Below are 22,094 nucleotides of genomic sequence, written 5' to 3' on the forward strand. Positions count from 1 at the left end.
AATAATGAGAGGAAATGTTTGTTTCTGATGGTTCTTCGGGGATGACACTCAGGAGTTGAGCATAATGCGTAGGACTGTCAGCCCTGGCACTGTTGTAACAAGAGAGTGACATTACAAGATGAGTTGATCTCAACAGACATAACGTCTTCCTTTCACTTTTTCACTGCCTCCTCTATTCTATTGCTAATCAAGTTTTTGAAATCCAGCAATTATTATTTTGATCCCCCGCCCCTTTTAAAAATCAGATATGTCTGTCTGAGCTACCATCGCATCACGGAACCCAACCCAGCTGTTCCATTGGCCACTGCATCCAACAACGGTATTCCTCGCTCAGGAAATAGTATATGCCACGAATCAGATGAATGCTCAATCCTTGCATCCACCACATCCATTCCAGTTCATGTGTGATCACACAGAAATAGGAGAAAATGACCAAGGCTTCAGGTTTTCGTTGACGAAGTAGATGAAGATAATCATCCGATATCTGGAGCAGCCAAACAAACACGTCGGCCGTCTGGCAATTTCGCGAACCTTCCTCTTCCACAGTGGCAAATGACTTGCTCAAGTCATCGATAGCACCAAAATAGCTTTCCAATTCATGGGTATCTGCTACATGGTTTTTGAGAAGGTCCCGCAAATCATCCAAGTATGGCAGTTGGACATTGGATCTCGCATTTCGCGCAGTGCTCCTCCGGTGGCCGTTTCTGAAGATCGGCTCAAGAGCTCCGGACTTGATGCTGTGTTCAGCGGTAGCGATAATGAATCGAGTCCCTCGAAAGAGTGAAAGCCATTCAAGGTCTCGGTCGCCAATCACCCAAAAGTCATCCGGTAATCTGGGCTTTGCACATGAGATGATGGATGTGACGGTGGAGAACAAATACAAAGCAGCTGCATTTTCTTCGTCGATCTGAGGTAAGGTTGCCGAGACCATCTGTAGGGCCAAGTTGTGATGAAACTCGGCTTGTGCCACATAATGCGCATGCTGCTCGGGCTTCAAATAAGCCAGGTGTAGCGCTGATAAGGCAAGAATGCCATGAAGAAGGAACGGAGATGAAAATCCGAATTTAGGTACTCTGATGCGCCAGACTGTTTGTAGCACGGGGAGGCGAGATATCGTATAACAGGTGGATGTGGAGTAGTGATGGAGCAGTTCCATTTCTGCTATTCCAATTGGTCCTCCAGCATATCCAGCTATTATTAGATTGTTAGCAGGACTTGTTCCTGCAGTAACAGATGGGGAGGCTTTGATATTTGGAACCTCTGTTGATGGTGACGGGGCTGTTGAGCCTATCTCTGAAGTCCCCGTGGCGGGTCCCTCCTTACTGAAATCACATTGAATTTCATGTTTGACACAGTTATTGCAACTTGGTTTGGTTTCGTCACACTTGATGTCGTCGCAATTAGAATACTCTTCGGGTTTGTGATGCAAGGGATGACGTGGGGGCATATTTGTAGGGGCTGTAAAGGAGTACTGAACAGGAAGTACATACCTTCACCTTGCGAGCTTTGCAAAGCCTACAGCCATTTCTTGACTTTGTATGTGTTCTTCTAGACGTTCCCCGTTTCATATTGATGGATTTATAAAATATTTCATTAGGAGAAGGCAAGGTTTTCTCCCCCACGAATGTTACGGTTGAGAGTGGTTGACTAATACTTCATTTGGCTTGGCTTTTTTTGGCTTTTCCGTCGCCAATCGCTGGAGCCTGGGACTTTGGGGGAGGTCACGTGTAGCTCTGGATATTCTTTAGTCCGGTATCAAAAAAAAATACCGCCAATTTCAAAGAAACATCAAGCAGATTAGAACAACTTGAGCTATTTGGGCATGGATGTTTGAAATAAACGGAGATGATTTGTAATGATTTGAAATTGTGAAATAAATTGAAATTTTTTGCAGTGCTTTGAAAAGACAGGAAAAGAAAAATCGTATATACAGTAAATTCTAGGAAAGAAGTTTCGTTTTGTTCATCGCTTCATGGAGAGTGACAGCATCTTTACACAATCGTCTCCTCAGACTCGACCATTTTGAGTTCAGCGGAAACCGGAGCCTCGCTGGAACGCAGAACCACAGAGGGGTGGAAAAGGTTCATAACGATCATGACCAGGAACATCATCGAAGCATCAAAAACGTACAAGAACACCTCGTGGCTAATAACATAGCCGCTGTTGCCTTGCGCAAACTCAATGATACGGTAAATGGATCGGATCAAGATCAAAACACTGGCGGTGTAGAGCGCAAACAATAGGCCCCGCCAGTCACGGGGGGAAGAATGCGGAGATATCGGTCGAATCCTTGGCCTCCTGGGTGGGGGATAGAGTAATGCGGCAGTGGAAGCAGATGGAGGTGACGAGGAAGGCCCCGAAGAAGACAAGCTGAACACCAAGACCCGCAACGATGATCCATTGGCCCACTGTGAGCATATTTCCGGATCCACTGCTCATGACACCGCCTCCAGCACCTTGGAGGATGAAAGAGAGAACATCACCCAAAACAAAGATCTTAGTCATGTATTTGACTGGCACATAGCTCAGGTGCTGACCCCGCAAAAATGTGATCGCTCTGCCGAGAACCATGTAGATCGAGGCGGCATAAAGAGTGGGGGCGAGTAGCACCAGGAGGGTCTGAAGGGCATAAAGGATGGTTGATGTTGTGTGGAAGTGAGAGGCAGCACGAGCGATGTATCCAATGATTTGGACTATAGAGAGAATATTTGTTAGATATGTCTTTGAAGAAGATAAATGTGGTAAAGAAGCCAGTGAGTCCTTACAGATACCTCCAACCACAAACGGGTTAAAGTACTTGGTGTGGTTGCGAATTCGCTGCCACAAGTGGAATGCAGTGGTCAAGAAGAACAAGACAGCAAATACCACTGCGGCCACCAAGCTAGGTGTGTATTGGTAGAGGACATAGTCGGAGGAAGCCATGATGGTAGAGTAAAAGAGTTAAGGGAATGAGATGATAATAATAGAAGAGAAAGATTATATGGCGATCTGAGGCTTCTTGCTGATTGTGGAAAGAATGAGGATGATATTGACATCTGCCACGAGGTTTATCAACGACTTTATACAAAACATTGGCTGGCTAGATTGCTTGGCTTCGGTGAAAGGCCGTGTAACTGCGCCGCAATTAGAAGTAAACTATAGGGCTGAGTGAATGAAAATTTGACCTCAACCAAACATTTACATCAATTGATTGAAAAAAGCCAAGGTTTCGCGTAACATTTGCGAATACGACTTCTGTTTTTTTCCCCCCTTACTAGGCAGATCAATATTGCAGATCAGTCTCTTTTTTTTTTTTTTTAGCTTAACTTTATTTCCAAGCCTTTTTTCCCCCTTTTTCTCCACTTCATGAAAACTCCACTTGAAATCTACCAATCACCAACATCCGAACCCGAGTACGACAAGTCCTATTTTGAATTTTTGATCCTATTTTGATCCTCAACCTTGGAAATCTCCGTACGAGATCTTATTCGCGTCCAGGTGCTGAATTTATTGGCTTTTTTATGGCACTAGCCCATTTATGATCAAGCCAGGACCCTACGCCTCCAAGGGCGCGTTTAATTATAGTAGGAGCTAGACCTACTGCCACTGAAATCTTGATCATAATGCTCGCGTGGCAATCTTTTCTCCGTGGGTACCGGGCGAGCCTCTGTCGATCAGGACCCTGTGAGTCCTATAGGGCTCAAGTGCTCAAGTGGTCATCTCTTCATCCATAGATAGACTTGAGCTTATGTAACCTCGGGAGCTTCCAGCATATCTCAACTTGATCTTCAATGTATGCTTAGCTCTAATTACTCCTTCAGAAACCCCGGTCATTTTAATGAGCCCATGACTGGAATATTTTCTATTTCGGGGACTGAGAGATTCAATATTGGGTCTGCTTATTAACCTACAATACTAACTGACTACTAGTACTAAGTATAGGTATTGGGCTGAGGCTCTACAATAAGTATCGTAACTTAGGGACACGGTTTTAAGACAATCGCTTGCCCTTTAGCCTCCAAGTTTGCCGAGAAATAGTTACATATCTGAAACCAAATACTGCAACACCACATGCAGGTACAACATTTGAACATTTGAAAAATATGCACCACAAGTGGCCAAGCGCCTATGTAAGTACTGATAGATACGTATGGAGAAAAGTGGGATGTTTGATGATCATGATTCATTAGTACATGCCCAGGTAGAGTTTATAGATCGCATTCTCCGTTTCTCGATTAAAACCATTTAGGATCTCAATGAAGCTATTGTGGCTCTGGATTATGTTACAGCGACTTAATTCGATCATTAAATCGATGTTCATATTGAAAGATTTTGGGAATCCATGATTCGTAACTAGTAGTTAACTCACTCAAGAGTCAAGTGCTTAGTTATTAGGTCGGTTTTGGCGGGCATAGGCTGATTAGTCATGTGACGTCAAGCGCGTTTGTTTACATCTCGGGCGCTTCGCCCTACGCTTCACCACCAGAACAGCCATTTGTCCCATTCCTTTCCCCCCACCTCAATCCATCGTTTCTATCTACATCACATCCGATTCTATTTTTGCTCTGCTCAAGCAAACATACAATTGCCTTGACCATGGCGATTCGGCGTTCCGCCCGCCTGCGTACCCAGGCATCTCCCGATGTGCGTGTCCTAGCAATTCCCGATAAGAAGGGGCTGGCAATGCAACTTATTACACATACTAACGCACATTTGCCTCATTAGAATGAAGAACCTACTCCTCAACCAATCGCGTCGACTCAGCTTCCATCGGTCGAGGAACAAGATGAGATGCCGAGCAATGATCAGCCTGCCCTCCGCACGCCAGTCGCTAAAAAAACCACCCAGAAACGCCTTTTCACAAACTCGCATCAAAAGCCCAAGGAGGCCAGAACTCCGACTAGCGCATCTGCTGCTCGCCCATCTGTCGAGAAAATGCATCCCAGCAAGGCACACCAAAGCACAACCAAGAAAGTCGATTCCGGTCTAGTCCTTGGCTTCAACCCCATCAAGAAAGACGCTTCTGGAAATATCTTGAAGGACAGCACGATCGATAGCACCCCCTCCAAGACCAAGCCTTCGCCTGCGCCCAGTCAATTCGGTACACCGGGCTACGACTTCAAATTCGGAGAAGAGACGGACCTCAGCAATGCGGCCCAGCAGCTGATGGAAACAATTCGCCAGGAGGCCAAAGAAAAAAGGGCGAACATGGGTCCGCAGGAGAAGTTGGAATTCAAAGCTCCTCTTGAACGAAAAATCGCAAAGCCGAAAGGCCAGGCGGGTCGATTCAGCGACGTGCATATGTCTGAGTTCAAGAAAATGGACTCGATTGCCAATCACGCGTCCTCTTTCCGGGCCACCCCAGGTCGCTTCCAACCTGTGACAAAGTCACTGAAGCGTACAAAGTCCAAAGCCCAGTTGGACGAACCCGAACCCCAGAACGAGTCGCCATCACGAACCTCGTCCTCGGCAAAGCCATCGGCCGTACCCGTTCCTACTGCTACTTCCAAGCGTGTCAAGCACAATGATGCCGGTGATACATCAGCCGGTCGCGCGGATACTGAAGTTGTTGAGAAGAAGGAAACCGTTGCACCGAAGCCCGCTACCCCTCGGGCAAAGCCTCGCTCCGCCATTCGAAGCTCTTTGATGACACCAACTCGATCGTCCATGGCGCGCTCTTCGTCAATTACCCTGAGCCTCAAAGCCCCCAAAACATCTCTGATCCCTTCTTTGGCCCGATCTCCATCCACCCAGGCTCTGGCCTCTCCGCGCACTCCTCGGACTGATTTCAACCCACGATTCAAGACAACCTTGCCGAGTTTGACCAATCTCAAGTCCATTCTTCGCAGACGCCAACCATTGTTCTCTCGTAACCCAGCGAAGATCGCCGCTGGTACTCACACGGCCGCTCCGGACTTCAATCCTGACTTGCTTTTCGGTGGCCAAAATGATTCGACTGACAATGTCACAAGTCCATCGCCAAAGAAGCACGTTGAATTCACTCCCAGCGTTAAATCTCGTCACGCTTTCACCGACGCCTCTGAGACTTCTCCATCCCGCTCCAAGATCCCTACTACTCCATCCCGCTCCAAGCTGTCTGAGATCGTCTATCCAACCCTCCCCACTCTTACTCCGGAACATAAACAGGTGGAAAATGAGCCCAGCACTACTCCGACCCAGTCGCCCTCTATTCGCCACATTCGCAAATCAGGTGTGACCGAATTAGAGCCTGTGTGGCCCGAAGTTCCCGTTGTGGCTCACGGGGTTTCTCATGGCCTGAGCAACAAGAAAAGAAGTCGGGATGATGTTGACGATGACGATAACGATACTCCCAGCACTGAGAATACCGAAAATGTGCCACCCGCTGGCTCCCAGCCCAACGAGCGTGGGGCGAAAAGAATGAAGGCGAACCCGCCCACTCCCAGCCCTGTCAAGTCTCGCCCTATGAAGACTCCCAGTCGATCTGTCTCCTCCGTTCGATTCGGTACGCCTGCCAGTACGAAGCAAAAACGCCCTGGCATGCTCAGTATCAGTCGTCTGAACATGCTCGCCAAGCCAAAGGGACAGGCTTAAACGCCATTTTGATGTGAGAGGCGCCTGGCGCGCTTGACCGGTCACTCGATTTCCGATGCCACTTCCATTTGGTACGCGATGCTAGATTGAATCGGTATTTTTGCCATTCAACATTCCACCTAGCTGTGGTCTGTTATCTTGCTTCTCAGGTGATGGCTTTACTTTCTCACACTGTACCTATCCTTTTCCCCGCCCATGCCTTTTTCGTTCTTTCTTCATGGGTGGCTTGTCCCTTTTTTCCCACTCAGTTTCACATATTTTTTGCGTCGAAATGGATTCATTTCGGCGTCTGCTTATGCATCTAGGTTTCCTTGAGTCGCAAATATCCAATCTAGGCGTCGCGGTGGTGTTCTTGTTTTGTTTTCTTCTTTTCGTGTGGCAGGTTCCCCTGTCCCCTTCTCCGCACGGAGATGCTTGTCTTGTTTGTTTGTGGGACCGGACTGACCATGTCTTTGCTCGAATCTTATGCCATGCTTGTTTTTCCAACTTGAAGTTGGCTGCTGGTTCTGGTTGGGTTGAAAGTCTACTTGGTTTGGTCACTAGAGACGACGGATTGTGAGGGGCAGCGTGTCTCTTTCCCATTTTGCCTGCTTTTCAGGCCTATGTATGACATAATGACTTGCCAGAACTGCTTCAAAATTATTCCCAAAATTGCTTCCATGGTTTTCAGAAGGTTTTCCTGTAAGGAAATTCATCTTGTTGATGAATGATCGGTCAACTGGTGGCTCGTACAACCCACAAATTTAGTATCTCTAATATCCTTCTCGACTACGATCAACTACATAAGCATCTTTACAGAATTTGACGTTGTAATTGAAGCGTGAGGAACATGTCATATTTTATACATGTCAATAATAATCATTGGTCATGGGTAAAATCAAGCTAAAAATACATGGAAGAGGTTAGAAGAGTAAGCATAACGAATACAGAGTCGAAGCAGAAAACCACCCAAAGACCAAGGAGAAATGAAAACAAGAAAAAAGATATTAATCGCCATACGCAGAGTATCCTCGAGGGACAGAACGAAGCGAAGGACGTCAAGCGTGATATGAGAATTGTTGTGAAAGGGGATAGGGGGAGGCAAAAACACAGGTGATAGGGGCTCATGGTCGAAGGGGTATCATCATGACAGGCGGGAAAACCACAAGAAGTTGCTTCATCAGTTCTTCATCGTGGCCAGGAATGAATCCAAATTGTATTCTTCTTGGTATTGGCGATCATCCCAGAGCTCGCCAAGATCATCCAGCCAGCCCTTCTTGCCCTTCTCCTTGACTTCACCGTCGATGTCGACCATGTCGACTTCATTACCGGTGGGCTCGCTTGGTTTCTCGGCCTCGGCTGTCTCGCCAAGACTAAACAGATCTAGGAGTTGATCCGTGTCCATTGTACCAAGGCCGGCGTTTTGTTGATTGACCACTGTAGAGGCGACGTCGATCTTGAAACGTTGAAGGCTAAAAAGGAGTGGCATGTTAGTAAGTGGGATGTATGATGCGGATTAGGACAAAACTTACTTCAAAATCTTCTCCTCCAAAGTGCCTCTTGTGATCAGGCGGTACACGTTCACAACCTTCTTTTGACCGATACGATGGGCGCGATCCATGGCCTGGATATCCTTTTGGGGGTTCCAGTCATGTTCGACGAAAATGACAGTGTCTGCTCCAGTAAGGTTGAGACCCAGACCACCAACACTGGTAGTCAAAAGCAACACATCGTAACTAGGGTCGGTATTGAAACGATTAACGATATCTTGGCGCTTCGTGGCTTCGACACCACCGTCCAAGCGGAGGTATTGAACAGATGGCAACAACTTTTTGAGGACATCATTTTGCACGATATCCAGCATCTCCTTCATCTGACAGAAAACAAGAGCGCGATGTGGGCTGACGTAGCTTGCACCTGTGTCAAGCTCACCTTCGGCGGGAGTATCAAGACCAATGCCACAGTCAACAAGGAGGTCACGTAGTGCACTGAGCTTCGGCGCATGCGATACGTCCCTGATATTGGAGCGTTTAGCGGACAAGTAGCTCTGGACCTCATTGTACTGTTTATGTCCATCTTTAACTACCAGGGCAGGTGAATTGCAAAGGCGGCGCATGTACTGCAAAGCTTGGAAAATGTGTTCCTTGTCACCGCGATCAGTACTGCCCACCTTGTCTTGCAGCTCCCTTTGTTCTTTCTTTGAGAAGTCCTCGAAGAGCTTCTTTTGAAGTTCACTGGGGTCACAGTAGTAGTTCTGGATGATCTTGGGGGGAAGATCATTCAGGACCTCTTCCTTCAGACGACGGAGGAGGAACGGCAAGACCTGTTTATGCAAGGCTTCAATCGCCAAAGCACCGGCTTCTTGCTCTTTTGATGAGGATTTGCTGAAGCGACTTGCGGCGATTGGCTTGGCAAATCGATCCAAGAAGACCTTCTCCGTACCGAGGAAGCCAGGCATCAAGAAATCGAAGAGGGACCAGAGCTCAAGCACGTTATTCTGAATTGGCGTACCAGAGAGAATTAGACGATGGTTGCTCATTAGTCTCTTAGCAGAGATTGTAATCTTAGCCTTGGGGTTCTTGATAAGATGACCCTCGTCAAGGACGCAGTAGTTCCAGTTAATTTTGTTGAGAATTTCATTGTCATTCCGACAGACATCATAAGAGGTTACAACCACATCCGAGGTTGCCAGTTGAGCCTGGAGCCTTGATCGCTCTGCCGGGGGACCGACATAGGCAATGCAGGTGAGGAATGGCGCGTACTGCTTAACCTCCTGTTGCCAATGACCAGAAAGAGAAGGCGGACAAACGATCAAGGAGGGAAGTTTGCGGGAATCAGGAGCTTGGCTTTTAGAGAACTCCTCCGCTCGCATGTGGTGGTCACTAGCTACGATGCAAATGGTTTGGAGAGTCTTTCCAAGACCCATGTCATCGCAGAGAATGCCGTGGAGGTTGTATCGATTAAGGAAGGCAAGCCAGTTGATACCGTCTTGTTGGTACGGTCGGAGCTCAGCCTTGATCGCGACTGGAATCTCAAATGCCTCCACCTTACGTACGTCCAGCATCTGGGACATGAACTTTCTCTCTCGATCACGTCCCTTGAGCAACTCCTCGGAGAAGCCAGGCGGGTCAGGAATACCAGCCTCTAGTGGTACGAGTTTGACCAAAGTGGCGAATGAAGTAGTTGCCAACAATCGAACTTCATTGTCGGAGTCACTCATACGGCCAAGGACAGGAACAACCAGGAAGATGACATAGGGAAGAATCCTATCTTCCATCACATGAATTAGGTGGTAGATGCATTCAATAGCACCCTGGCGATGATGAACATCTAGAGCGTGGTTAATGGTGGGTAGTGCCGTTTCCACCAACATTGTCATCGCTTCCACAGTGATAACACTGCATAATGTGGCAAAACACTTTGCCGCTGCATAGCGAATTACAGACAAACGGCATTGTAAAGCCTTGGCGATGATAGGCATGAGGCGAATTACCCATGGATAGAGACCAGAGTGGAATTTGGGGAGGAGGGCACGGAGAGTAGATAAACCATCTACAACCTCCTGGCCAAGGGTCGTTTCGGGTTTAGTAATGTCTTCAGGCAAATCGCCTGCCAGCGCATCGTTCAATGGGCGTTCGACCAGGGCCGCGAGATTGGGCACTTGCTCAAGGAGATCAGGGCCAAATTTAACAGCCAGTTGCTCCAAAGCCTCTTTAGCACCGCGTCGCATAATTCGAGCTTCTTTAGCCTCGCGCTCAAACTTGGCAGCATCGGGGTGGTCGCGTCGATCTTCCTCCTTGCGCAAAGACAAGATTGCCTTTTCCAGCTGAGCATTGTGCTGGAACTCCGGGGTCTCGGAGGTATCCACGCAGCAGTATTTGACAAGGTTTCCAATGATTTTGTCCACAGGTCCACGTTTCGTAGCTGCTGTGTAATGCTCAATAAGGCTTGCAACTGCAGTTGCTGATCGTTGTTGAAGTTCGACATTTTCCTCTCTCTTCACACTGTCCATCATGCCCTTGATGATATGGCCAGGTCGCTTGGGAATATCTCGAAGAGCGACTAGTGCACCTGCAGCGGCTGCCGGGACACGCATATCGCGTTGTTCCTTGATTCCACGGGCCTCATCAACAGCAGATTGAGCTGTGGTACGGGTGTCGTTCAACACTTGGGTTGCAGTGATTCTTTGCGCAGGCGTCAGGCTCTTCTTGAGGCGTTCGAAGTCAGCGCCCACGATTTTCTCAGCATCGGCAAGTGAGAATGCATTGGGTCCGGCTTCGGGGTCACCTTGAACAACAACAGCCAATGTCGGTAGCCGCGAGGGTGGAACATGCGCGTGATCTCGGAAAGTATTCAACAGGGAATGGCATTGAGCGCGAGCGACATGCAGGTAGCAGGATATGTCTGCATACCATGATGGCCGCTCACCTTCGACCACCGGGCGAAGCTTTTCGGTAAGCAGGGAGGCGTACTTGCTTCCTGGTCCAGTGAAACGGGCATACTCCTCCATAATCATGGCAGAGGAGAGTTGAGAGGTAGAGGCCGAGGCATCTAAGCCATCCAAAATTGGCGACCAGAAACTTGGGAGATCGTGCTTGTCCCAGGCCGAAAGCAATTCACCGAGCGCCCTTGAAGCATAGATCTTGGATCGCAGCATAGTGTCTGCACCGACGAGATCTATGTCGCCAGACAACATGTGCCCATCCACGTTATGAGTCGATGGGGCTGGAAGCTCTTTTTTCTCCGATTTGCGTCTGCGGCCAGGTTTTGAAGGCTCTGCGCCACCAGAAGTAGCAGGGGGTGACATTTTGGCGGGAGGTGGAACAGCGAAGGAGAATGGCAGGCCAGATGGTTTGATAAAGAGACAGGCGTTCAACGGGATGGGGTAACGGGGAACACCGAATGGGCCAAGGGTAAGAGAGATGAGGGGTTCGATTGAAGTTGAAAGCTCAGTGTCGGATTTGAAGTATCCATGGGTCTCAACAGCTTTAAGCAACTCTGACCAAACCTGGAGCGATAGTTTGAGAACCTCTTCGTTGCGCTCTACAAGCAAGTTCTGGAAGATTAAACGCAGTGCCTTGCCGTCAACCCAATCTGTGCTGCCTTCTCCCTCGAGTTTCAAAAAGGTCATCAAGGCCCGTAAAACCGCTGAGCGAACACTGGTGATTGTATGACGCAAGAATGGATAGAGACGAGGGACCAACTTTCCGAAGGAAGCCTCTGGGTCGTCTGCTGCATTGGCTTTCATCGCGTCCAGGACTTGAGTGAACGTGCACAACTTTGCGAGGAGATCCATCACGGACCCTGTGCTTGCACTGAGATCGTCTTGCAGGTTGGAAAGACAATCCCAAACAATGTTCATTAGAGGTCCCAGAGTGCCACCTCGTGATGTTACGAACTCTTCTGCGATTGGCACAAGTGTTGCAGCGCTAACGGCGCGCACGTCATCGTCGAAATCAGCAAGACCTTTCATGACAGCTTCGAGGACACCATCCATCATGGCAGAGTCTTTGACAAGCAGATCCTTACGGATTGCAACCAAATAACGCAAACCGATCATGCCACCATGGCAAACCTCCCATACTGGGCGATCCAAATCGAGGTCACTCTGCATGATGATTCGGTAAAGAACCCGGTAAACATGGCGAACACTCTTAGGCGATAGGTGGGACAAAAGGGCACCCAGGGTTTGTCCAACAGTTTCTCGAATGGGAGCGACCACGTTATCGGATATGTAATCGCCAAACCGATCAAGCATAAGAACACAGAGCAAACGGCAGGCCAAGTCATCGAGCCATGTGCGGTTCAACGAATCATTCTCTGCGCGAGTCTTGCCTTCTTTCCGACCGGCTGCTGCGCCTTGGACTCTGATTACCTCACGTAGAGCCATTGCTGCACCATGTCGAACTTCCCAGTTCTGATCAAAGATATCCATAGTCAAGAATTCGCACATGCATTCTAAGGGCCAACCTGAACCTTGGTCCACGAATTCAGGTTGAAGAACTGATCGCTCAGGCACGATGGCTCCTTTGAATTCCGCGACAATCTTGGAGTCATCATCATCGGCGGATCGTTCGAATGAAAAGTAGTCGGGTTTGCTTTCTCCATTTTGGTCATCGCCATTCTCAGCCTTGACGGGGTGAGGGGTGGTTGGCGTCGCAATGTTCTCCGATGGTCGACGGGAAGAGAGATCGACTACACGCACTTTATTTGCGCCCATCTTGGCATTTTGTTTATTCTTCCGCTTAAGTTGATTCAATTGACGTTTGCTGAGACCTCCCTCTTCCTGTTTGGTGTCTGGCGACGACCGCTGCGATGAGAAATCCAGCAGGGTGTTGTCTCGGGATGGAACAATTGTTGTCGACTCTCGCTTAGGAGCAGGGGTCGCAATCTTCGGAATCATTTCGGCTGCATCAATTAGATCATCCTCTGTGTACTCCCCAGCAAGACCGAGGCGGCCGGTCAGTGTCTTTTTCTGATGCTGGAGGCGTGTCGCGGGATCCATTGCTGCCAAAGCATACTCATATTCCTTTCCAGCACTACCGAGTAGTCGCTTGCCGTACTTGAGAATGGATGCAATATCCATGGTATCGAGCTGGAGAAAGGCAGATGGAATATCCTCCGATTTGACCTCGGATTTGATCTCCACGTCATCGTCGTCAGCTGCGGACTTGATCTGTGAGCCATCATCTTCATTCGGATCATAAATCTCCGCATTCCCGACGATCAGACCAATGGCTTTGGCAGCAGCAGTCCTTGTGTCCCAGGATTTAGATCGCAGATATGGCAGAATTCTGCCGAGGAGATTGAAGAGCTCATCTGGGTGTTGTTTTTGAACATCACCCAACTGCTGAGCTGCTGTGTTGCGAATTAACTGAGTGCTTCCGGTCTCGAGTAAGCTGTAAGTGAAAGAAATGTTAGTTCAGCCTGCTCCCCAGGCCATACTACCTCATAATATTGTATCTTGGAAGGAGTACTCACGTGACCAGGCGGTCAAGTCTGTAGTGGAGTTAGAATCATGTGACTGACGCGTGATTATTGGTCGAGGGCACTTACCGGGAAGTCATGGCGGGCCGTCACTCTGATGCCGAGTGAACAGCACCGCCGGGAGTAATGGGAGAAAACAGAAAGAAAAGGAATAGTGAGTATTGACGCGACTGTGAAAGCGTGGAATACCCTGAAAACTGAGAAATGAAAAAAAAAAAAGCAAAAGCAACAACGCCCAACACCACAGAGCCGGGTGGAGATGAGTCAGCAGGGAGGATTAGATTCAATACACAAAGAGCGAGATTCGAGGTCACGCAGCCGGGTTTATATCATTGGGGGGCTCTTGCCTGGCGCGCCGGTCCATGTTTGGGTGTGCTGCGCTAGTCCTATTCAGGCTTAGCGGTGGTTGGGCCTCCACTCCCGGGTTTGTGCGGGTCACGTGGAAGACGCGTTCAATCAGAGATTTAATGTATGATGGAATCGCTCGCTTTACTTAGCTTTACTTAGCTTCACTTAGCTTCACTTCGCCGTATCATTGAATTCCCCTTGAATAGTAAACTTCTAGGTTAAACTAGAAAAAGCATCTCACTTTTCTTTACTTTTAACATGGCATTTCAAATGATTCTATGCCAAGACATGCCAGATGGCCTTAAGAAGGTTGAAGATTCCCCTAATGATTCAACACCCTTGAAGGGAGCAACCGGGTATGTGGTGCAATGACAATCATTTAATGTCTTGCTTGGGACACAACTCAAACCTTTCAATATTGGAATCATGTGCACATGTTCTTTCACTATGTAAATTTTTTTATTTTTTTTCATTTTGTAGCATACACCTCATAAATATTAGTGGGGGTGATATTGGTGGTATGTATTCTACCAATCGACAAGCGCAGATTGGAAATCTGCGGGAACTATACTAGTTATATATCCACACTACGGCCAGTGAGGCAAGGCAAGCCAACATCGAAACCTTTATAAGACGTAGATGCATACTAATTCAACATTGAAGTACTCTATGAATATTCTGAACTGAGTTTTAAATATGCAAAATACATAGAAATCAATATTTTCCTTAGCAACATTGAACCAGACTACTTGAGGTCCACTTTTGAGAGCTTCAATCAGCCATGTCCACAGGTATGTATGTATGTAAACATTTGAAAGAAATATTGAAGCTTGAAATATATTTTCTGCGTACCTACCTACTATATACATATATACATACCTGTGCTGTAGGTATCAATAGATGTACTATCAATCTAGTGCATGTATGTGTGTACCGGGACTGGTACTTGAGAGCTTCCAACATTTGAATCTACATGTCCTCAAGTGCTGGAGCTTTACACATGCATACCTGGAGGCCGGGTGCTAATTGATGGGTATCTTACCCGCTAGGTAGACCTCGGGATCAACCAGTCCGGAACATTCATTGAAAGTTGACCTTCCAGATGTTCCCAAGGTTGAGGGCTGCATATGTACTAGCTTGAGGTAGTATGGCCACAGCCGAGGACTTGAGAGTCTGCTGAACCAACCTTGGAAATGCCAAGACCATAATGAGTACTGCAAACAAAACAACAAACTTTGTAGAACCGGAGTATCATTGCGAGAACGAGGCTTACTAGCCTCAAAAATTGAGCATCTCTATACAGTCACAGGCTCCCGGCAGAATGTTCCGGGGCAGAAACAAGGAATCACACGCATCAAAGAAAAACAATCATCGCGCCCTTGGGGGTTTCCTTCACTCGAGCAACTTTTAAAGTTGTGAAAGCACAGCAGTTGCTTCTTCTTCCTTTCCAAGCAGACCTAAACTGCGGATCTGCTCTGCCTTGGGAGCGTTCTCACGAGGGTGGGCAGCCTCGGCCTTGCGGAAGGCAACTTGCATCTTCATTGTGCGCATAGCCTATCCATCAAAAATCAAGGTCAGCCATGTCCAGAACAATTCCAGTCAAATTTTCCCATGATTCAACACCATCTCTTCAGAATTATCAATACGTACCTCCTTGCGGTGGTGGAGGCACTCGTAGTAATCGTCCAGAGCAGGAGTGCACTTCTTCTTGCCAGTCTCGCCATCGCCCGAGTTCACAACGTAGCATCCGAGAACCTCTTGCCAGAAGGGGTAGCAGCGGCCGGGACCTAGAAAGAGTCACAGCTGGTTAGCCTGGAGATTCGTGGGTTGGAGGAGGGTCTGCGCAAGATGTGATGATGCCTGTTATGTCGCCGCGGGCGGACCCCACGCTCGGTGAAAGAGCCAGGAAAACACATACCGCCATTGAGACCGTATCCAGAAGCCATTTTGAAGAGTTGTAGAAAGTAATTGGCAGGGTGAAGACAGAGAGACCGCAGAGAAGGTGGTGAGATGTTCGCGGATGCGACGCTTTCCCTTTCGTTTCCGACCTGGCCCGTGCGCTCCGCCGTACATGAGTTACCCGCATCGTCAAGCTACGTATATCGCTACTAAATTCACGAACTGATTCACGCCTTTCCCTCGGTCGCCATGACTTTGGAAGGGTTATCTGATGCCCATGCGATCCTGCTTGCGACTCATCTTTGCGCAGGCGGCAATGTGATCGACCTTCCTTCCCTGAAAGCGCAATATCCCCACTGTTTCCCACTGGAACGCCTCCTACGCATCATCTTGACATACCTACCCGAGAGCATAGAACCATCACAATATGTTCCAGTTCTTCAAGAGCTGACCGACAACTCCGACCGCACATACTCAGATCGGGAGATTGATACTACTGCCGTCAAGGACCTGTCCGAGGCAGAAGCAAGACAGCGCGTCCTGAAGCTCCGTCTACGACCTTTGAAGCGAGACGAAGAAGAGGAGGAGGTTGAATCGAGTGGCCCTTTGACTAGATTTCTCATTCATCGTGCGCACTTGATCGATACCGAAACTGCGCTCCAACCCCTCGTCCTCAACCTCGTTCTACCGTTCTACGAACATCAGCCAGTGATTCGAGCATGGCTGATTTCAAGCCTACTACCAGCACTTCGACTCAATTACGAATACTACCCGAACCGCGACGATACTTTGTCACTGGAGACATTAGAGCTTTTGGATGATCAGACTGCGGTTAATATTCTGTTGTCCATTGCTGGTCCGGAAAGAAACGATATGGATTTGGTCAACAACCTGAGGGGACTAGTTGGTCCTTGGCTATATGGAAGCAACCGTTCAAAGCGACGGAGATTAAATGAAGCCGCCCAACAAAACTCGATATCCTTCATCGAGGGAACACCGAAGCCCAAGGCTACCGAGCTGGTTGGTTGGGAGCATGTGAACGAATGGTTATTGTCACGAAGTTTAGTGGACCCTGATAGTGTGGTCAAGGCTTTTGTCAACTGGAATGGACCCGAGGATGTTGATTTAGGTGGATACGATGAGAATAGCTCCAAGATTGCATCAGACAGTGCAAAGGCACTGCTGAGTCGGTATGGCCAGTCCGGCCTGTCTGTCCTGTATGCTCAGGCGGATTCATCAAAGAGCTCGCTTGAACGGTCATTCAAAATCCTGTCTCGGGTTGCTGAGCTGCTCAGTCTCGAGGAGTGTTCTTATCTTTCTTCGACTGGTACAGTTCTTCCTTCCGTGGATTTTGATGCGGAGTTGATCTCGTCGACCTCGCGTGCCTCTTTACTGCAGAATGCCCTCCTGAGGCCAAAAAACCCACTCACATCCCCCTCTCCCTCTTCAATATCGTTTGCTAGCGCATTGCTCCTGTCTCTACGCATATTGACAGACCTTGGACACGTGATTCCCTGCCGAGTTGCAGCCAACATGTGCCTTCATAGTAATGAGGACATGCAAATGGCAGAGCTGCAGGCCGTGGTTGCTTCTACGGTGAAGCAGCCTCGATCAAAAGAAAATTGGCAAATAGCCCGGCAGCATTTGCTCTGGCTTCGAGATTGGCAGGCAGAGCACTCTGACAATGGCTGGGATGAGCCATCAACTCATCATGGTCTCTTTTGGAAGCTATCAAGAGATGCCGTTGAAACGGAGATTCTCAAGGCCCTGCTTAGTGCCAGAGGTATGTATTCCAATAAACGATCTACAAACGTCTTGAACAAAAAGGCAGAAGTCTGACGCCTCCCCAGAATATCAATTGGCCGTCGATTTATACACTCAATCAGAGTCAGCGCCACTCAGCCTCGCCCAGGTGGAGACAGCAGTGGTAGAAGCTATCTTCACGGCATATGATAACGCAAGCAATGGTAACCGAACTCGGGGAGGCATGAAGAGAGCGTATGATATGTAAGCTTTGACGCCATCAGGCTGACTTTTGGTGCGCTTTCTAACCATTTCATTAGTTTGCAAGCATTTCAGTCGCATTTCCCTGGATCGGAGCCACTGAAACAAATCAGTGCTCTGATAGCAGCTACACACGCCCTATCATTCTACTCATTGATTCTACAACACGGCGTTCCTTTCCAGCCGGTCAGCATTCGAGTCCATCATGATCCCCTCTCACTAGTTGAGAAAGTACTCGACCAAAACGACAAAAGCTACACAAAGCTCGACGACCTCCTCTACATTGGCCGTAACCTAGTCGCAGCAGGCCTACCCCAATCACAAGACCAGCAAGAAATCTCCCCAGACACACTCGTCACAGCCGAGCGTCGCATCACCTCCCTCGCCATCGCCTCCGCTCTAACCTCCAACGACTTCGGCACAGCCTACTCCTACGTCCTAACCCGCCTCACACCCCCCTCAAACCTCAACAGCACACCCCCCCTCTTCACAACAACCCCCTCCACACCGGACGACATCTCCTGGCGCGCAGTCTACAACGCAGGCCGCTTCCGCTCCACAACACCCAACCCCTCGACCCCTCTCACATCCCAAATAAACCACCTCTCCCAACGCATGGAGCTCCTCTCCCTAGCCCTAGTCCTAACCCCAACGCCCGACCCACTGCCCGAAATTCTCGGTGCCTGGCGCCGCTGCGACGAAGAGCTATCTTCTCTCCGCGCGCGAGAGCAAACCGAGGAAGACGTCTGGGACGCCAAGGGCGACACCCTGTCCAGCGTACCGGGTGGCTTTGGGCCTTCTGATTCAGAGCGCGATGCTTTTGATACAGCGACGCAGCGTGCAGCACGACGGGCGCGCGCTCGGGCTGCCATGCCGAGTTCCCATCCGCATGAGGCGCCCATGGGCTTGTTTGAGGTTGCGAGGGGCGCTGCGATGGCGTTGCATAAGAATGCGTTTCCGCTGCGCGGTGCTGCGGCTTCGGCTTCGGCTTCTGGTGGGCCTGAATCTGGACCTAGTGCTGGGGGTGAAGGGCATGATGGCATTGAGTATTCGGAGCAGGGAGATCGTGTGCGGAAGAGGGATATGGTTAGCAATATGGTTACTGGGGGATTGGCGAGTGGGCTTGGATGGGTTTTGGGCGCTGAGCCCGTGAATCGGTAGTCTCCCATGTTATGCATGGTTTAGAGAATGTTCTGCCACAAGTGGGGGGGTTTTGTTTTTGGAAAACTTTGGCATTATGATAGCGATGATAACATTAGCGATATTTTGGCTTGAAAAGATGAAATCAATATTGATATACGTTTTATACGAGTATTACGGGATTGTTCTTCCACTCTCTTGTATGAGGCATTCACTGTATGATGTTTACGAGGCGAGAATTTAAAATGAAATGTCAACGGTATTAGGTACCTAGTACTAGTATGTGCGAGGATTGTTTCCAATGTATTGCATATACTCTCCACATCCATAGCCATAAAAGAGAAACGCCGAAGAAAGCAACAAATCCTAAAAAAAAAAATTGGCAGATAAGGGCCACGCAAGCAGTATATGATGATGGCGATATGCCCGAGCTCAAAAGATGTCATGACACAGAAAGTGCAGAGATGGATGAAAGGGAAAGGGGGATTTAATGTAAAGGAGAGGCGAGGAAAAGAGAATTGAGGACAGGGAAAAAGGGTCAGATGATGCGATGCATAACAACAAAGTTGTAGTTATCAGCCGTAGAAGGATTGTACGTGATGGGGCATAGCCGGATGGAATTTCATGTCAATATCGCTGGCAGATGAAAGCAATGACAGGGTATGGTATGAGAAAGGATATATAAGAAAAAAAAGACAGCGATCTTCACCCGAGTTCCGGCTTGGGACGAAGCATCATGATCAAATGGACGCCAACTGTAAATAGAGAACAATGGGGGTCGTAATGGGGTCGTGTTCGAGTCGTGTTGACAGCCAGGTCAATCCTTGGGGTCCAGCCACTCATACTCAAAACAAATCGAGACCTCCATGGGGAACAACATGCAGGGTAGAAATCAAGGGCCCGGGCGAATGACTTTTGATGTTTTAATTCTTCCAGTCCCACACTTGTGTGATGAAGTTCGCCATGTTGACCTTCTTGTTCTTCATGTCCTGCACCCATGGATGTTCCAGCATCCGCCAAGGAGTTGCTCGTCGAGGAGGCTCTTTCTCGAGACTAGTAGTTGGGTAAGAATGTGATAATCCAGAAAGAAGTTTCGCAAAGACATACCAGCATTCAATAAAGTACTTGAAGTTATCAGACCACTTAATCCGGTTCTCCGGCTCGTCCTTCAGTTTGGGGATGGGTTGGCGGACAATGTAGGTGAGGAGATCTATTAATCCGGCACGGGGTTGCATCTCAGTGCCATCGGCGGGGAAAGGGAATCGATGTTGCGCGACTTCCAGCAAAGTCACACCTAAAGACCAAACGTCGGAAGTAATGGTGTATGATTGACCAGTGATACGTTCTGGGGCCATGTAGTAGGAAGTGCCGATGAAAGTGTTGGCGTCACCTTTAGTGCCGAACTCGCCACTGACACCGAAATCGCAAAGCTTCACCTGACCATTTCGGCACAGGAGAATATTGGATGGTTTGATGTCTGTGCGGAGAATTAGCAATGTGAGTCGAGTAGGCTCAGGGAAAAGATAAAGTCCATACCTCGATGGATAATCTTGCGGCTATGCAAGTAGGTTAACCCATTGAGCACGCCCTCCGCAACCTTTCCAAGCACCTTCTCTCCCGTACGGCCACCAAGTTTCTTGACCTCCTTGTAAATACTGTCAAGGCTGCCGCCTTCACAGAATTCCATGGCGATAGAGATTGTACCAGATGTCTTGTCCATGAAGGCACCGTAGTAGCGACAGATATGCTCCGATGCGCAGTCCTTGTTGAAGTTGAGCTCACGCACGATCTGTTTCTTAACATCGGGGTTGGGATCGGTAGTGATGATCTATCGCGATAAGAAGTTAGTAAAGGAGGATGACATGAGGAAACTAGCAGAGGGAAGAAAACATACCTTCAACGCAAAAACAGTTTTGCCGTCCTTGAGCTGACAACGAGTGACAGCACCACCGGCGCCTTCACCGAGACTACCCAACTCAATGATCTTCTTTTGTTCGCTGGCCGCGTGCCAGCCCTTATCATCCAAGTCTTCAACATCGAGCGGGCGGCCTTTCTCCAAACTCAAGCGATCCAGGTCGAAAGAGAGTGCGCTAACACCGTTCTCACCCTCTAGCTGATCGTTGCCTTCTCCATCGAATGAACTGATAGCAGATGACGGATCAGAGCCGCCTGATTCACGGAGACCCCTCGCGATGTCAACGGTTGAGACGGAGGAGTTTGCGGAAATCGGATTACTGCCTCGACCATTCCCATTCAGCGTCGGTTGGCTATTCACACCAAGTCCACCGGTGGACAGTGCTAGAGATGGGGGACCGGGTCGACCGTTGGCCATGCGGTTGACGGGCTGCGGGGCATTCGGGTTTATCATAGGAGTGGCCAAGCGGAGAGCCGGGCGGAGGGAAGACGGTTGAGGTTGGGAGGGGATGACCATGGCGGGGACACCATTGCCATTGACGGGTTTGGCGTTGGGCGATGGAGGTATGCCCAGTGTGAGCTTCGGAGCTCTGGGGGTGGCATTGTCACGCTGATTGCTAGGGACCGGGGTCCGAAGGAGCGGGACAGACGACATAGCGAGATTGTTCTGCCTATCGCCAGGCAAGAACAACTCGTTAGGGTCAGCCAGGGTAGCCACAGTGTCGGTGGACTAAATCCCTGGAAAGACAAGTAGCGAGCGTTGGGAAAAGTGAGGTGGACACGTAAACGAGCGGAACGTGAAGGGGAACAAGAGAGGGGAAAGCAGGTGACTCGGGGCTAAAGGTGCAGGTCAAAAGAAAAAACCGCAGTTCTTCGGTTCCACCTGCGCACAAACTTATCAAGATAGCAAATAAGTCTAAGAAAAAAAATAATTGACCTTTAAAAGTCTTCTTTTTTATTAACGTCCTCAAAAGACCAAGTTCTTTAGTTCTTTATTTTTCTAGCTCAGATCATGAATATTAATAGACGGCAACACAGCCGCTGAGTGGGACAGAGCGACGACAAGATCGGGTCCTACGGGCAATGGTGGGGCTGTTTCAGAAGGCGCCCTCGACTGAAACAGGAAGAGATTTGTTAAGGAAAAGTGGGAAGAGAAGTGATTCAACTACGTGATAAACAGTTTTCTTTTTTCATTTTCTATATAATTACTTAGTATATGCAGAGTTTGCATTTTTTGAATTTGTTAATCAAGAACCATGGATCATCTAAGA

At 48.7% G+C, this 22,094-nt stretch overlaps 8 protein-coding genes across 8 annotated transcripts; 3 read left to right on the top strand and 5 right to left on the bottom strand.

Annotated features, from left to right (window-relative positions):
- Nucleotides 1-271: 271 nt before the first annotated feature.
- On the bottom strand, nt 272-1,447 carry N7466_001999 (Zn(II)2Cys6 transcription factor domain-containing protein; the record flags this gene model as incomplete). The annotated part of the gene is made up of 1 exon (XM_057161397.1): nt 272-1,447. One exon carries the CDS (start codon nt 1,445-1,447, stop codon nt 272-274), a length of 1,176 nt encoding a protein of 391 aa, XP_057024682.1.
- Nucleotides 1,448-1,991: 544 nt separating this feature from the next.
- Nucleotides 1,992-2,922, bottom strand: N7466_002000 (RTA1 domain-containing protein; the record flags this gene model as incomplete). The annotated part of the gene is made up of 3 exons (XM_057161398.1): nt 1,992-2,217; nt 2,258-2,693; nt 2,766-2,922. The coding sequence occupies 3 exons, from the start codon at nt 2,920-2,922 to the stop codon at nt 1,992-1,994; spliced, it is 819 nt and encodes a 272-aa protein (XP_057024683.1).
- Nucleotides 2,923-4,575: 1,653 nt separating this feature from the next.
- Nucleotides 4,576-6,552, top strand: N7466_002001 (uncharacterized protein; the record flags this gene model as incomplete). The annotated part of the gene is made up of 2 exons (XM_057161399.1): nt 4,576-4,623; nt 4,705-6,552. The coding sequence occupies 2 exons, from the start codon at nt 4,576-4,578 to the stop codon at nt 6,550-6,552; spliced, it is 1,896 nt and encodes a 631-aa protein (XP_057024684.1).
- A 1,159-nt stretch (nt 6,553-7,711) lies between these two features.
- On the bottom strand, nt 7,712-13,598 carry N7466_002002 (DNA-binding ATPase; the record flags this gene model as incomplete). Its single annotated transcript, XM_057161400.1, has 4 exons — nt 7,712-8,003; nt 8,064-13,430; nt 13,513-13,530; nt 13,588-13,598. 4 exons carry the CDS (start codon nt 13,596-13,598, stop codon nt 7,712-7,714), a joined length of 5,688 nt encoding a protein of 1,895 aa, XP_057024685.1.
- Nucleotides 13,599-14,124: 526 nt separating this feature from the next.
- On the top strand, nt 14,125-14,440 carry N7466_002003 (uncharacterized protein; the record flags this gene model as incomplete). The annotated part of the gene is made up of 2 exons (XM_057161401.1): nt 14,125-14,222; nt 14,347-14,440. 2 exons carry the CDS (start codon nt 14,125-14,127, stop codon nt 14,438-14,440), a joined length of 192 nt encoding a protein of 63 aa, XP_057024686.1.
- An 833-nt stretch (nt 14,441-15,273) lies between these two features.
- On the bottom strand, nt 15,274-15,812 carry N7466_002004 (uncharacterized protein; the record flags this gene model as incomplete). The annotated part of the gene is made up of 3 exons (XM_057161402.1): nt 15,274-15,420; nt 15,517-15,653; nt 15,785-15,812. The coding sequence occupies 3 exons, from the start codon at nt 15,810-15,812 to the stop codon at nt 15,274-15,276; spliced, it is 312 nt and encodes a 103-aa protein (XP_057024687.1).
- A 202-nt stretch (nt 15,813-16,014) lies between these two features.
- N7466_002005 (secretory pathway Sec39 family protein) lies at nt 16,015-18,930 on the top strand (the record flags this gene model as incomplete). Its single annotated transcript, XM_057161403.1, has 3 exons — nt 16,015-17,548; nt 17,616-17,772; nt 17,829-18,930. 3 exons carry the CDS (start codon nt 16,015-16,017, stop codon nt 18,928-18,930), a joined length of 2,793 nt encoding a protein of 930 aa, XP_057024688.1.
- Nucleotides 18,931-19,832: 902 nt separating this feature from the next.
- N7466_002006 (dual-specificity mitogen-activated protein kinase kinase) lies at nt 19,833-21,478 on the bottom strand (the record flags this gene model as incomplete). Its single annotated transcript, XM_057161404.1, has 4 exons — nt 19,833-19,962; nt 20,017-20,386; nt 20,446-20,737; nt 20,804-21,478. The coding sequence occupies 4 exons, from the start codon at nt 21,476-21,478 to the stop codon at nt 19,833-19,835; spliced, it is 1,467 nt and encodes a 488-aa protein (XP_057024689.1).
- Between the last annotated feature and the right edge of the window lie 616 nt (nt 21,479-22,094).

The sequence above is a fragment of the Penicillium verhagenii genome (assembly GCF_028828195.1).
Source record: "Penicillium verhagenii strain IBT 33310 chromosome Unknown utg000003l_segment0_segment0, whole genome shotgun sequence".
In the NCBI taxonomy this organism is placed as follows: Eukaryota; Fungi; Ascomycota; class Eurotiomycetes; order Eurotiales; family Aspergillaceae; genus Penicillium; species Penicillium verhagenii.